General features: G+C 42.2%; 1 protein-coding gene across 1 annotated transcript in view; it reads right to left on the bottom strand.

Annotated features, from left to right (window-relative positions):
* The window catches only part of LOC122810608 (tastin-like), a 1,451,617-nt gene that overhangs the window by 1,271,499 nt on the left and 164,918 nt on the right, over positions 1 to 15,200 (bottom strand). The window contains exon 4 of the mRNA XM_044082184.1: positions 3,391 to 3,484. Coding sequence (XP_043938119.1) covers positions 3,391 to 3,484 — 94 coding nt within the window. The remainder of the gene's footprint in view (positions 1 to 3,390; positions 3,485 to 15,200) is intronic.

Below are 15,200 nucleotides of genomic sequence, written 5' to 3' on the forward strand. Positions count from 1 at the left end.
GTGGTATCGGTAGAATATGCTCACAAAGGAAAGCCTTGGGGGTACTGCTCTGATCACAGGAGCTTCCAGGTGTTAGGACAAAAAATTTGGGAAAAGACTAAACAAAAGATAATACAAAATCTGAGAAAATGGAAGCCTTTTTATATGGATAGTAAGATACAAGCAGTTAAAATGTTTATACTACCATTAGTCTTATACACAGGTCAGGCATATATTTATCAACCAGAGGAGAAGCTGTAGATATTAATTAATACAGAGCTGAAGGACTTTATCTAGGATGGGAAGGCAGCAAGTGTTAAATGGGATAAGCAGATTCTTCCAGTAGAACAGGGCAGATTGGGATTACCAGATTTGAAGGGCTATTTCACAGCTACAAAGTTGAGGCTCCTATACATAGCACAAGTAGAAAACTAATTCAAAGTGGAAAGGGATGATGAAACAGGGGGAAGTGCAAAGTGGAAAGGGATGATGAAACAGGGGGAAGTGCAAGAAATAAGGAGACTGGGATTTTAGATACAGGCTTTTAAGGAGGACAACGATAATCATAGAGATTATAGCTATAAAGTACCAGAAAATATCCTAAGAACTAAGCCGACACGGGAATGGAGAAAGGAGATTCTGCCTATACAGATGACTGCGATTAGGGTTATAGACAGTAGGCAAGAGGATGCTGGAATTTGTTGGAGAAAAATGGCAAAGGAACCAAGGTATTGGGGTCAAGTAACTAGGGAAGGAAAGATGACAGACTGGGAAGATGCCAAGAATATTTTGGACTGCAGGTTTGAGATTGCCTTCCCTCTCAAGGATCGAAATCAGAGTATAGGCAAAGAGAAAGAAATAGGGGGAGGTCCTAAATGAAAGACCAGCACTGGCAGAGATTTTAGTACATTCTACAACAGAAACTGCAATTAAAAAAAGGAATAATTAGTAGAGCATATAAAATATTGCATGATAACTATAAGAATCAAAGGAGGTTAGAAAGGATTGAGGAAAGAGAATGGATAAGCAATTCAAAGCAATAATGGGTGGAAATATGTAAGTCTCCCAAATATATAACAAAATCTAGAAGATTTAGGGGTTTTGCTTGGAAATGTTTACATAGATATTTTTATACCCCAAATAGACTCCAGAGAATGTTTTCCTCAGATAGAGAGCAAATGTTGAAGGTGTGACGGGGAAGAAAGAGGTAATTAGGAATACATTTTCTGGGAGTACAGTGAGTTGGTGGACTTTAAGGATTCCCTGCGGGATGCACTGTCGGAGATGCTGGGTGGGCAGATTGGTGTGACGAGGGAGATAATTTTTCTGAGCTATGATACAGAATCAGAATTGCCTAGACATGGTAAGGCCTTGCTGCATCTAATTAAGGTGGCTGCCAAAAAAAAAAAAATAATTAGAAAATCAAAATCTAACCCAGTGCTACTTGAAGAAGCGAATATAATAAGAGATAAAACTGGAATGGAGATCTTTAGAAAAGGGTAGTAGCGAACAACATAGGAAAAATGGGAATTGTGGGAAGAATACATACAGAGAAGGAATGAGGTTTAAAAGAAGGCAGGACTTAAATGAGCTATATAATGTCCGACTGAAAATGATTGGGTAGATAAGTGATGTATAATGTTTGCAACTGGGAATGTGTCACTATGGTTTGTGATGTAAAATGCTTGCAACTAGAATTGTGTTGGTGTAGCATGTTTTCATTTATATAAATATATGATTGCTCGAATCGTAAGTAATGGTTTAATACAGATGTTTGTTTAGAAAAAGGGCAGGAATTGAATAATTCACATACTGTAGCTTAGGCTGTATGATATATAGCAATATATATGAAGTATGTTTGTAAACGGGTACTTGTTAATGCAGTTTAATTACTTTTATACAAATGCAAATTTGCCTATGTCAAAAGTGATAATTCAATAAATGTGTTTAAAAAAGAGATACCTGGGAGCATTATTTTGCGAATCTAATAAGTAGACAGATTAAGAATTCCTTACAGATTACTCTGTCAAAAATACTGGGTGAGCAAATGGCTATAAGGCTGCTTTTTTGGAGCTGGAACACCGACTCTAAATTGCCTAGAAGTAATAAGGCCTTAAGTTTAATTATGTGAGCTGCCAGAAACAGCTAGAAAATGGTAATCAAAGTTTAAACCAACTGTGTTTAGAAAAAGTGAATCTTGTAAATGAGATAAAAGAACTGGAAGAGGGAACTTTAGGAAAAGGAAGGAGCAAATTACAAACAAATAAGTAGAAATTGTAGGAACAATAGACAAATAAATAGAAATTGCAGGAACAATAGAGGCAGATTAAATCGTCAGATGGAAGAAGACTGAAGTTTAAGGGACGGCAGGAATTTAGCCATATATGTAATGTTGGACTGATGCAAAAAAAAAAACATGTGATGTACAATTTAAGTTAATGGAAAATGTGTTAATACGGTTTCTTTTCTTTTGGGTTAATGTATGCCTAAGTCTTAAATGATAATGTAATGAAGGTGTTTTAAAACAGAAATAAAGTTACAGCACAAGAATAAAGGTGACCCTAAAAACTAAATCACTGATTTATCAAAAACATGCATCTTACATTTAGCATTTTTTGAATTCAGTGTCAATACACCTTTTTTGCTCTTGTCATTTTCTTACCTAACAAGACCCCTTAAGTAGAAAAGCATATGCAAGAGGTTTATTACTGCCATTAAGCATGTTAGCTTGCTAGTATCAATAATGCCTGTTCAAAAAAACAAAAACAGACTGACAAAACCCCAAAACTCCCATTAGAAATAGAGTGTGTGTGTGTGGGGGGTCCCTATTCAATTCAGGTTTCCACTGCTGGATATTCTACCTGAACTAGAATCAGTTTTTTCAGGACATCATGTAGGCTTTTTTCTGATTATATCAAACAGTCTGTTATCTGCTGTAACTCAGAGGCAACAGATTCCCAGAAACATACACAAGCCTCCAACAAGGTTTGACTGTCAAGACCACTTCAGCTTAGATGTTCCTGGCACACTTCCTCTGTCCTCCCTGCCTTTCTTACTAGACTGAAACTCCGTCAACTCAGCAACACAAACTTATACCAGCAGGATAACCCACTGTTCGTGTTACAGTAGCACACATACCATAATTACTCATCTAATTTATTGAAGTAATTTAACATTTTTACAAAATATGTTCTGCATAAATTAGATGTACAATACACTATACTACGATCTTTTAATGCAAACAGCTTAGTACTGAGACAGAATATTTAATGTCAACATAGGAAGTATGGTAATGGGTGGAGGAAGAGGGAAGATACTTTCCGCACATTATCTTAGTCCAGAACTTAAAGAAATATTTACCAGAAAAGCTTTCAACAAACTGTAAAACTTCATGCTCTTCTAGTAACGTACCTTTAAGCCCAATTCTTGAAAAACAGGACATGCGATAACTATCCACAGTGGTCACAGAACTCTGACACCGCAAATTCTTAGCCCCTCTGCCAGTCTGGGAAAAAAGTATACTGCCTTAGTTGAGTGTAAATGTAAATCAGAAACTGGCAAAAATGCCCAAGAAAAATAAATGGAAAACTATCAAACAAAAACAAAAGTTAAATACTTACCATAATGATAGATCCATGTTGTCTGTCCCCATTTGGTTCAACCTGTGGGACTTTGGATCAAACAGTGGTCAGTTCTAAACTCCTTAGCCCACTTGCTGCCAACTCCCCACTCCTCCTTCAGCTCCCCAGATAGAGTTTACCACATGAAGTCAAGAAAGAAACAAAATTCCGAAAATGCAACTTCCCGAAACAGATTATGACAACCAAGGTGAATGGGAGCAATGTCCACTCATCTTAGGAGGAAAGATTCGCCAGGTCAACAAGAAGGTGGGGGATAGGAGGGAGGGAAAGTTGAACCAGATGGAGACAGACAAGACTGATCTAAAATTATGGCAAGTACATGTATCCAGTGTTGTCTGCTCTGTCTGGCTTCAACCTGTGGGATAGAGTCCCCAGCCATAGGGAGGAACTAAGGAAGGATATTATGCAGCATAGTGAAGTCAAAGGAAGCTCTGGCTTTAGAATGGCTATCTAGCATATAATGAGACACAGTGTGGTGACCCAGCCAAATAGCAGCTGCACAAATATCATTCATTGACAAGCTAGATATAGGAAAGCAGCAGATGTAGCCATAGCCCTTTGACCCTTAGTCTTGTGTGGAAGAGTCTTGCCTTTCAAAGAATATGCAAACAAAATACAACCTGGCAGCCACTTGGATAAAGTTACTTGGACACAGGTAAGTCCAGCCTGGATTTCGAAAAGGAGACAAAATCTGACTGCATGTTCTGGCAGCTTTGGTACGTTCCAAATAAAATCTATATTGTCTATGTACCAACAAACAATGCAAGAGGTATTCACCTTTATTGGAGAAACTGGGAAAAACACAGGAACGTGAATAGAACTGTTAAGGTTATTCCCGGAAGCTACCTTTGGCAGAAAAGAAGGATTCATACAAAGAGAAACCCTGTCTTTATGGACCAACAAATATGGAAAGGAAGAGCTTGCAACTCTGAAATCCCTCTTGCAGAAGTAGCAGACACCAAAAAAGTACAGTTGTGTACCCTTACCATAAATGTAGATGTTCGAGTGTATTCACTGTTGCAGTCATTACATTTGGGTAATCTGCTGGCAGGTTGCCCTCAGTCGGCCTGAATTCCAAAGTCTTGGGTCCTGCGTCAGTTGCCGTCTCCTCTTCCATGACGTCAGAGGTATAAAATATGCAGCCAACGCCATTTTCTTTAGTTTTTCTTGCCCCAGATGACAGGTGCCCCCAAAAAGGTAGCAAAAAAAAAAAAAAAATATATATATATATATTGATATATATATATATATATATATATATATATATATATATATACACATGCATCAATATAAACTTTACTTTCATCTACAAGCAAATACACCACATAGGTTGTAGAAGATAGAGAATGAAAGATAAACTCCAGAATGAAAGGGGGATGGCGGGAGGGTAACTGGGACTGCAACAGTGAATACACTCGGACATCTACATTTATGGTAAGTGTACACAACTGTACTATGTTCTTCGTGTTTCACTGTTGCAGTCATTACATTTGGGTAGAATCCCAAAGCTATGGTTGGGAGGCTGGAGCTAAACAGCATTAGGTGCGGCTATAAGGCCCTGCAGAACTGCAGTGGCAAAACCTGCCCTGGACTTAGAGTAGAGAGGAAATGATAATGCTTTGTAAAGGTGTGAACAGAACTCCAAGTAGCAGCCTCTAGAATGTCTTTGGTTGGTACTCCTCTGAGAAAGGCTGCTGAAGTAGCTGCAGCTCTGGTGGAATGAGACCCAATGCCCTTGGGCACTGGTTTACCATGGTGTAAGTAGCAGAAACGGATGCAGTCGCTTATTCACTTTGAAATTTTCTGCTTTGAAATAGCCTTGCCTTCTGATCCTGCAGCATATGTTACTAGTAATTGCTCAGTTTTTTTTTTAGAGCTTTAGTCCTGCTCAAGTAGAATCTTAGCTGTCTGTGTACATCCAAGGAATGCAGAATTCTCTCCCCCTTGTTCTGTAGATTTGGATAAAAGGTTGGCAGATTAACTGTTTGGTTAAGAGCCACACTGGAAACCCCCTTAGGCATAAATGTAGGATTTGTCCTCAGAGACACCCTGTCTTGGTAAAATATGATAAAAGGCTCTACAGCCATGAGGGCCTGTAGCTCTGAAACTCTTCTTGCTGAAGTAATTGCTAGTAGCAGTGCTGTTTTCCATGATAAGAACTTCATATCAGCGGTAGCAGCTGGTTCAAATGGAGGCAGGGTGAGCTTTTCCAACATATAACTGAGGTCCCATGCAGGTAATGGTGATCTGCTAGGAGGTCTTAAATTTTTGGCTCCTCTAAGATGCTGCTTTAAAAGGATGAGAAAAGATTGGTGGCTCTGTGTTGTAATGAGCCAAAATGACAGAGGCATGGATTTTAATTGATGAGAAAGATAGGCCTTTGTCAAGCATCTCAGTTAAGTATTGTAATATCGGAGGAATATTTAGTTCTGCTGTATCAGTTCCTTGTGCTTGATTCCAAGCACAGAATCTCTTTCATTTATCAGCATAAGATTTTCTAGTACTAGGCCTTCTGGCTTCCAAAATGACATCCATCACAACTTTACTGAGAGGAGTTGTTTGTATAACTACATGATCAGCCATGCCGCCAGGTTCAGTGTGTGGAGTTGATTGTGCAGGATCAGATTGTTTTGCTGGGACAGTAGTTGAGGTCTTTGAGGTAAGGTCCAAGCTGGGTATTGAGACAAGTTCCTTAGGACTGAGTACCAGTATTGGCAGGGCCAGTCCGAGGCAATTAGTATCTTTGGTTTCTCTTGTTTGACTTTTAGGAGGACCTTGGGAAGAAGGGGTAGAGGAGGTAAGGTGTAAACCGATAGGTTTTTCCAACTGAAGGATAGGGCGTCCACTTTCCATGCTTGTCTGTGATAAGTCCTTGTGCAGAATCTTTTCAATTGATAATTTTGAGGAGAGGCAAATAGATCTATGTCTGGGCTCCCCCATTTCTCTGTTATCATGCTGAAGACTTGTGGATTTAGTTTCCACTCATGAGGGTCCATAAGGTTTCTGCTTAAATCATCTGCCAGAGTATTTTGCTTTCCTGGCAGGAATTGAGCTTGAAGATGTTATTATGTAGGTCAAAGCTGTGTCCACAGTGTCAAGGCTAATCTGCAAAGGGGGTATGAGTGTGTGCACCCTTGCTTGTTTATATACCACATAACCGTGGTGTTGTCCGTCTTTATTAGTAGTCCTGGATGAAGTAAGTCCTTGAAGGCTGTTAGGGCATTATGAACAGCTAGCATCTCTTTCTGGTTGATATGTAGATGCATTTGTTTTGGGGTCCATATGCCCTGAATGCATCTTCCTGCCATGTGGGCCCCCCCAGGCATAATCTGATGAGTCTGTTGTTGAGGTTTGGCTGGCAGGGGGTAGAGTGAAGGCCCGCCCCATGTTTTGGTGACATATCTTTGCCCACCATAGAAACTCCTGTTGTACGCAGGGAATGAGAGGAATCATTGTTTTTAGACTGCAAGAATGTTGACTCCATAGACTTGTTGGGTACCATTGAAGTTGGCTCATATGCAGTCTTGCATATGGAATCAGTAGGATGCAGGATGCCATGAAGCCCAAAGCCTGCAGAATTTGTCTTGCAGACAACTGGGTTTTGTTGCCATCAGTTTGAAGTAAGTAGTCAGTTGCCTTTGCTTGTCTGGCGTGAGGTAAGCCATCTGGGCAGTTGTATTCAAGCTTGCACCCAGGAATGTTATATTTTGAAAGGGTATCAGTTGTGATTTCTTTTCGTTTATAGTGTACCCTAGGCATGTTAGAAGCCTTTTCACAAATGCCAGGTGTTGAAGAATGTCCTTGTTCTCTGCTTGAATGAGACAGTCATCCAAATAAGGGTATTTGTATACTTTTTTGTCTGGAAAATGCAATTACTGGTGCCAGGCACTTTGTGAAGACCCTGGGCGCAGTAGATAAGCCAAAGGGCAGTGCAGAGAATTGGTAATGCATTAAGCCAGCCTTGAATCTGAGATATCTTCTGCACGATTGTCTTATTGGGACATGCAGGTATGCCTCTTTTAGGTCTAATGTTACTAGCCAAGCATTCTTACCCAGCATGGGCAGAAGCTGCTGCAAAGTCAGCATTTTGAATTTTGGAATGTCCAGGTATGTGTTCAAAATTGATAAATCCAGTATTGGCCGCCAGGCCTTGTCCTTTCTGGGTACCAAGAACAGTCTTGAGTAAAAACCTTGTCCTTTTTCCTGTTCTGGTACTGGTTGAATGGCCCCCATTATCCATGAGGGACGTAACGTTTCTGTGCATCTGCCAATTGATTTTTGAGCAGATATGGCCAACCGTTTGCCATTGGTAGAGTGTGGAAATGAAATCTGTATCCCTGTGATACTATGTTATTAACTGCCAATTCTGAGCAAAAAGTGCTAATTTTCCCCTAAGGGTGCTGCCAAAAGATAAGTGCATGGTGTAGGCAGAGGGAAGTCATTGGGACTGTTTTCTGTAGGTTTGCGCTTTATCTCCTCCTGATTTGGAGGTAGATGCGCCCCATTGATTTGACCTGCATGAATCTTGCGCCCGGTATCTGTAACCCTTTGGGCATCTGGATTTGCCCCTTTGAGCTCTGTTTGACACAGGAAAGGACCACTTTTTTATAGGCCAGTGTCTACTGAATCTTGCTGGCTGCACTTGTAAGAAGTCTTTAACAGTTTGCATAGACTTAGCTTTGTCTTCCATTTTCTTTAAAACCTCTTCTGCCTTAATACCAAACAGAGCATCATGCTGTAAAGGTGCATCTAGTAATTTAGCTTTAACATGATCAGGCAAATTTTGTTCCTTTAGCCAGGCATGCCTCCTAATCACAGATCCAGTAACTGCAGCCCTGCAGGAGGCCTCTAAGGAGTCAAAACCACATTGCAAAGTATGCTTTCCAACCTGTTCAGCTGCATGGAGTAATTCCTGCAATTCTTTATTTTCTGCACATTCAGAAATAATAATTTTCTGTTTCAGCAATCCCATAACATGTTGTCGATACTTAAGCATATGAAATTGACAGTTTAAGGCTCTGGTTGCCAAGGTTGCAGATGTATAAACCTTTTTTCCCCCATCTGTCCAGTGCCCTTGAATCTCTGTCAGAGGGGGTAGGATTTTTTGCTGTTGAGGCCTTAACACCCTTTGAACCCTGTGAAATAGTTTCAGGATCAGCAGCAGGGTTTCTAAATAAAAATGTATGCGAGTCAGGGACCCTGTAATATCGGTCAGGCTTACTGGGAGCCAGAGGTAAGGAGCCAGGGGTCAAGATGGACTCTGAAAACAGATCATCCACAATGTCTAAAATAGGGGGAATGGCCAAAGACCTGTGCTGAGGAAGAAGAAATAAATCCCTGAGCCTCTTTTTTGATTCTGAGAAGTCTTGACTCTCCCAGTGAAAATGCTCCCTCAAAGTATGCAAGGTTTCCCCAAATGAATAATCCTCAGCAGGAGAAGCAGATTGTATAGACTCCTCTGCATCAGAATCCTCATAGGGAGGTACAGATAATTCCGGATCAGAAAAGGAATCAGAAGAAATAGAAACCAGATCTGAAGATTCATAATCAGTGTCTTGCCTAGGCCTCTTATCTGGAGGGGGATGGGTACCCCTGATCAAGGTAATAAGGTCTTCAGCCATTTTGATCATCTGTTTTTTAGGCATAGAGGCCTGGGCACGTGGCTCATGCATCGTTTTTTTAGTTTTAGAAGTTGCTTTTGTCTTTGGTTTTGCAGCTGTCGTCAGTTTGATATACAAATGCTGAGGCCTGAATACACCCTCAGAAGCCGGTGCCTGCTCAGCAGCTCCTGACCCATTCGAGGGAGATACATCCATCGGTCCAATACCTTGAGTATCTTGCGGCATGCCAGACTCCACATGGGTGTTGGTAGAGGCCTGCGACTCGAAGGTAGCGGGTATCAGGGGCTGCGAAAGCACCTCCCTGAGTACCGGCGGAACCGGCGACTGGCTTAGGAGAAGCTTCGTCGTCTGTTTCGGATCTTGACTGCCTTTCTCTGTCCTTTTCTTTGCGTTTTATGTACTCCGGTAGTCGGACTGCTATGAGACATTTCTGGGTAGTTAAATCTGTTTCCAAAATACTTTGAGGCAAAAATATACAGCCGCTTAATAGTGCGTTGGTTAAATCTAGCACAAAACCGACAGCCAGGCACATTGTGATCAGGGCCTAGGCAAGGAATACAGTATAAATGGAAATCCTTATGAGGTATTTGCTTCCCACAAGTAATACAATTATTAACTTTTTCTGACATTGGTATGGAGCAAGAAAAAAGTTTCCCCAATGGGGTACTTAGCTTTAGTGAAGACTTAGGTTCTGAAACTCAAACTCGAATATTTCAGTAGTCGGCCGACCGGCACTTGCGAAATGCTTCTGCTTCGGGCACCGCACGGCAAGAAAGACCAAAGACAATGGCATCGGCTGCATGTTTTATACCCCTGACGACCTGACATCATGGAAGAGGAGACAGCAACAGATGCAGGACCCAAGACTTTGGAATTCAGGACGACTGAGGGCAACCTGCCAGCAGATTACCCAAATGTAATGACTGCAACAGTGAAACACGAAGAACATCAAAGTTTTCCAGGACAAGAACTTCAAGTCTGGAGTAGGTGAACGTTCAAATGGGGGACCTGCAACAAGAAGGCCAGGCCAAGGGAGGAAGTGGATATTTTAACAAGGAACGAGTAAAAATGTACCTTTGAAGAATGCCTTGGAGATCTTGAGGGAAGCCAGAGGAAAATTGTCTGCCAATGTGAAACTTAGAAATGACTGCCAACTGCACTTTACAAGCCTAGAACTTGATTGAAACAAGTCTGAGAAAATCCAAAATGGATTCCAAAAGAGTGGAGAAAGGGTAGAGTCCCAAGGACAATACCCTCTGGGCAAACTTTTTCCATTTACTGGAATGCACTTTTAAGTGGCTTGCCTTTGAAAAGATGACAATATGAGCAGCCTATGAAAGCTTGGGATTTCTGGCCTTCAATGGAACTGGAGGAACCATGCGGTCAACTTGAGTGACTGAAGATTGGGGGGAATCCAGGCCTACTGGATGAGAAATAAGACTTAGAATGGAATGCAGTACCCAGGGAGGCTACTTCAGAAGAGGCCAAAGGAAGGGAAGGGAACCCCTCACTGCTGACTCTGGCCTCATCAAGGGTAATCACTGTAGCTCAGCAATGGGCTGCTTTCTGTAGAAGCTTTACCATCAAAGGCATGATGGATAATTGTAAAGAACCCCCAAGAGCCAAGCAACCACAATGTTCCTGGCTGACTGTCCTGGAGGGGGAAGAATGGTGTAAAAGCTGCTGCACTTGGTGTTGGATTTGGAGGCAAACAGATCACAACATGGAATGCCCCAATGTCAAAAAAAGCCAAGCTGACATTTTTGGATTTAGGGATCAATCCTGTGGCAATAGAATACTTCTGCTGAGGCTGTTTGCCAGAATATTGGACTTCCCGGGGATGTGCATTGCCACCAGAAGTCACTGAGAAGATATCACCCATTGCCAATCGCTCACAGCCTCCTGGCAAAAAGGATAAGTGTTCCTCCCTGTTTGTTGATATACCAGACAAAGTACAGTTTTGTACCTACCATAAATGTAGATGTCCGAACTGGATAGCATCTGCAGTCATAACAACTGGGTTGTCCTGTCGTCAGGCAGCCCTTCAGTCGGCCGGATTCCAAAGTCCGGGTCCGGCTTCGGCTGATGTCGCACTTCACCCGACGTCATCTCTGTTGGTCTTCGGGTATAAAGGCATCAGCCGACGCCATTTTCCTCAGTGTTTCTTGCCCCAGATGCCAGTAGCCCTCTTGGAGGTTAAAATTTGGATAGATGCCAATGTTTCCAAAAAGATAGAGGTAAACACAAAAATAAGCATGTATGTACATATATACAAACAAATACACCATAAAGACTCCCCACCAGCTAGCTATTAGGAGGGTAAAATACCCTAGGAGTACCGCAGAGGGGAAGGAGGGAGAGTAATCCTGACTGCAGATGCTATCCAGTTCGGACATCTACATTTATGGTAGGTACAAAACTGTACTATGTCCTTCATGGATGCATCTGCAGTCATAACAACTGGGTAGAATACCATAGCCAACTAGGGGAGGAGGATAAAACTAGATTATGGTGTGTTAAGGATCCCTTGCAGTACAGCAGTGGCAAACCCTGCTCGGGATCTGGAATATAGAGGTAAGTTATAATGCTTGGCAAATGTATGCACGGAGGTCCAAGTAGCCGCCTCAATAATGTCTTTGGTTGCCACTCCTCGTAAGAAGGCTGTGGTAGTGGCTGTTGCCCTTGTAGAATGAGGTCTTATGTTCTGTGGAATTGGTTTTCCATGGAAGGAGTAACAGAATCGTATGCAATTTCCTATCCATTTGGAGATTGTCTGTTTGGAAATAGCTTTTCCTTCCCTTCCTGTTGCATAGGCTACAAAAGTTGGTCAGTCTTTCTGCTATTTTTGTTCTGTCCAAGTAGTAGCGTAGCTGTCTATGTACATCCAAGGTATGCAGTATTCTTTCCCTCTGTTTTGTGGGTTGGGAAAGAAGGTAGGTAGGTGGATTGCCTGGTTTAAAGACACTCTGGATACCACCTTAGGCATAAATGTAGGATTAGTCCTCATGGACACTCTATCTTGGTGGAAGATTAGGAAGGGTTGCACTGCCATTAAGGCCTGTAGCTCTGAAACCATCCTTGCTGAAGTAATTGCCAGTAGGAAAGCAGTTTTCCATGACAGGTGTTGTAGGTCTGCTGTTGCTGCTGGTTCAAAGGGTGATAGTGTCAACTTTTCTAGCACAAAGTTTAAGTCCCAAGCTGGCAAAGGTGGTTTCCTTGGAGGTTTTACATTCTTGATTCCTCTGAGGAACTGCCTGAGCAAAGGGTGCGAAAAAACAGGTGGATCAAAGCTGTATTCTGCTGAAATAGCTGATGCATGTATCTTGATGGAGGAGTAGGACAAGCCTGAATGAAGAAGGTCGGCCAGATACTCTAGAATGTTAGGCATATCTATGTTTGACACATCTTTTCCTCTTTCAGTACTCCAAATGACAAACCTTTTCCATTTTCCAGCATAGTTCCTTCTTGTTGAAGGTCTGCGTGCTTCAAGAATAATGTCTTTAACTCTTTGAGAAAGTTCTGGGTTAGCTGTTGCTATGTGATGTTCCATGCAGTCAGTTGCAACGTTTTTAGGTTTGGATGTATGATGCTGTAGTTGTTCTGAGTTAGCATCAAAGGCATCAGGGGTATTGGCCACATATTTTTCTGAGACATGCTCCTCAGCAGTGGGTACCAGTGTTGTCTTGGCCAGTTTGGAGCTATCAGGATTATCCTTGGACGTTCTTCCTTGATTTTTAGTAATACTTTGTGTATCAAGGGAAGAGGTGGGAATGCATATGCTGTCAGGCCTTTCCAGCTGAAGGAGAGCGAATCCACTTTCCATGCTAGTGGGTGGAATGTCCTTGTGCAGAATTTTTTGAGCTGGTGATTGAGAGGTGATGCAAATAGGTCTATCTGAGGCATTCCCCATTTCTTTGAGATGGTCTTGAAAATGTCCGGGTGCAGTTTCCATTCGTGGGCATCCGATGTGGTTCTGCTTAATATGTCTGCTAGAATATCATCTTTTCCCGGTACAAACATTGCCTGTAACTGGATGTTGTAGCTGAGTGCCAGGTTCCACAGCTCCAAAGTCATTCTGCATAGGGGGTATGAATGAGTGCCTCCCTGCTTGTTGATGTACCACATGACTGTGGTGTTGTCTGTCCTTATCATCAACTGGCCCTCTTTGAGAAATGGTCTGAACCTTTGGATTGCCAGTTTTACTGCCAGCATTTCTTTTAGGTTGATGTGCAGGTGAAGTTGATCCTGTGTCCACAATCCTTGCACGCATTTGTCCAGCATGTGGGCCCCCCATCCTAGGTCTGAAGCGTCTGTTGTGATGGTCTGGCTTGCTTGACATCTGCGAAAGGGTAGGCCTGGGTTTGTCTGGCATGCCTGAGCCCACCATAGGAACTCCTGTTTTAAGCATGGAATTAGTGGGATTTCTGTTTCTAGGCTGTGACTGTGTTGGGACCATAAATTCTTTAGGTACCACTGTAGTTTTCTCATATGTAGTCTGGCAAGTGGGACCAGGATTATGCATGATGCCATGAAGCCCAAGGCCTGCAGTACTTTTCTTGCTGTTAACTTGTTCAGCTTTGTTAGTGCCAAGAAGTAAAGAGGGAGTTCTTTTGTTTTTCTGCAGTTAGGAATGCCATTTGTTTTACTGTGTCCAATTCCGCCCAAGAATGTCCTTGTTTGGGATGGTATCAGCCTTGACTTTTGTAGATTGACTGTGTATCCCAGTGCTTGTAGCAAGTAGATGACCCTTTGTAAATCTGTTTTCAGCTTGCTTTTGTTGTCCCCTTGTAGCAGGCAGTCGTCCAGGTATGGGTAAATTTGTATTCCCTGTAGTCTGCAATGGGCAATTACTGATGCCAGGCATTTTGTGAATACTCTGGGCAGTAGATAAGCCAAAGGGCAATGCTGAGAATTGATAGTGCTCTGATCCTGCAAGAAATCTGAGGTATCTTCTGCAGATTGGTCGAATGGGGACGTGCAGGTATGCCTCCTTGAGATCTAGAGTTACCAGCCAACACTCCTTGCCCAGCATGGGAAGAAGTTGCTGTAGGGTCAGCATTTTGAATTTTGGGACAATGATGTATGTATTTAAGGCGGACAGGTCGAGAATTGGTCTCCAACTTTTTCCTTTCTTGGAACTAGGAATAGTCTTGAGTAGAACCCCTTTCCTTGCTCTGCAGTTGGCACTTTTTCCACAGCTCTCATGTTTGCTAACTGCATTATCTGTTGTAGAGCCTCTGTTTTTTGATTTGGAGGTAGATTTGGCATTCCTCTTTGATTGGTAAAGTGTGGAAGTGGAACCGGTATCCTTGATCTATGGTTTGTAAAATCCACTTGTCTTTTGTTATATAGTGCCAGTTTTTGAAAATAAGGTTAACTTTCCGCCTAGAGGAGCTGCTATTTGTTCCCTGGTAGGCGGATTTAGGATTAAGTCACTGTGGTTGTGTTGATGTAGTGGCAGTGGTTGTGTCTGTGCCTCTGTTGTTACCTTGCCACTGTCGTCCTCTGTAGGCACCTCCTCTGGATTGGTTTCTGCCTCTGGAACGTCTGTTTCTGCCCTTTGAGATCTTGTGGAGTCAGGAAAGGACCAATTTTGGCAGGCCAGTTCCTGCTAAACCTTGGGGCTGAACCTGCAAGAAATCTTTAACCGTTTGAACGGATTTTGCCTTTTCTTCCATTTTCTTCATAACCTGCTGGGCAGGTGTACCAAACAAACTTGTCTTATCCAAAGGAGCATCTAGTAACTTTGCTTTAACATGATCCGGTAAAGCTTGCTCCTTTAGCCATGCATGCCTTCTTATCACTGTGCCAGTCATGGCTGATCTAAATGAAGCCTCCAGTGCATCATAGCCACATTTTAAGGAATGGTTACTAACCTGTTGTATGTTATTTACCATTTCTAATACATATTTCTTATCAAGAGATTCATCAGTGGTTAGCTTTTTAGTTAACTGATCAA

This window comes from Protopterus annectens, chromosome 9.part0, assembly GCF_019279795.1.
Source record: "Protopterus annectens isolate FY-2018-M chromosome 9.part0, PAN1.0, whole genome shotgun sequence".
NCBI classification, from domain to species: domain Eukaryota; kingdom Metazoa; phylum Chordata; order Ceratodontiformes; family Protopteridae; genus Protopterus; species Protopterus annectens.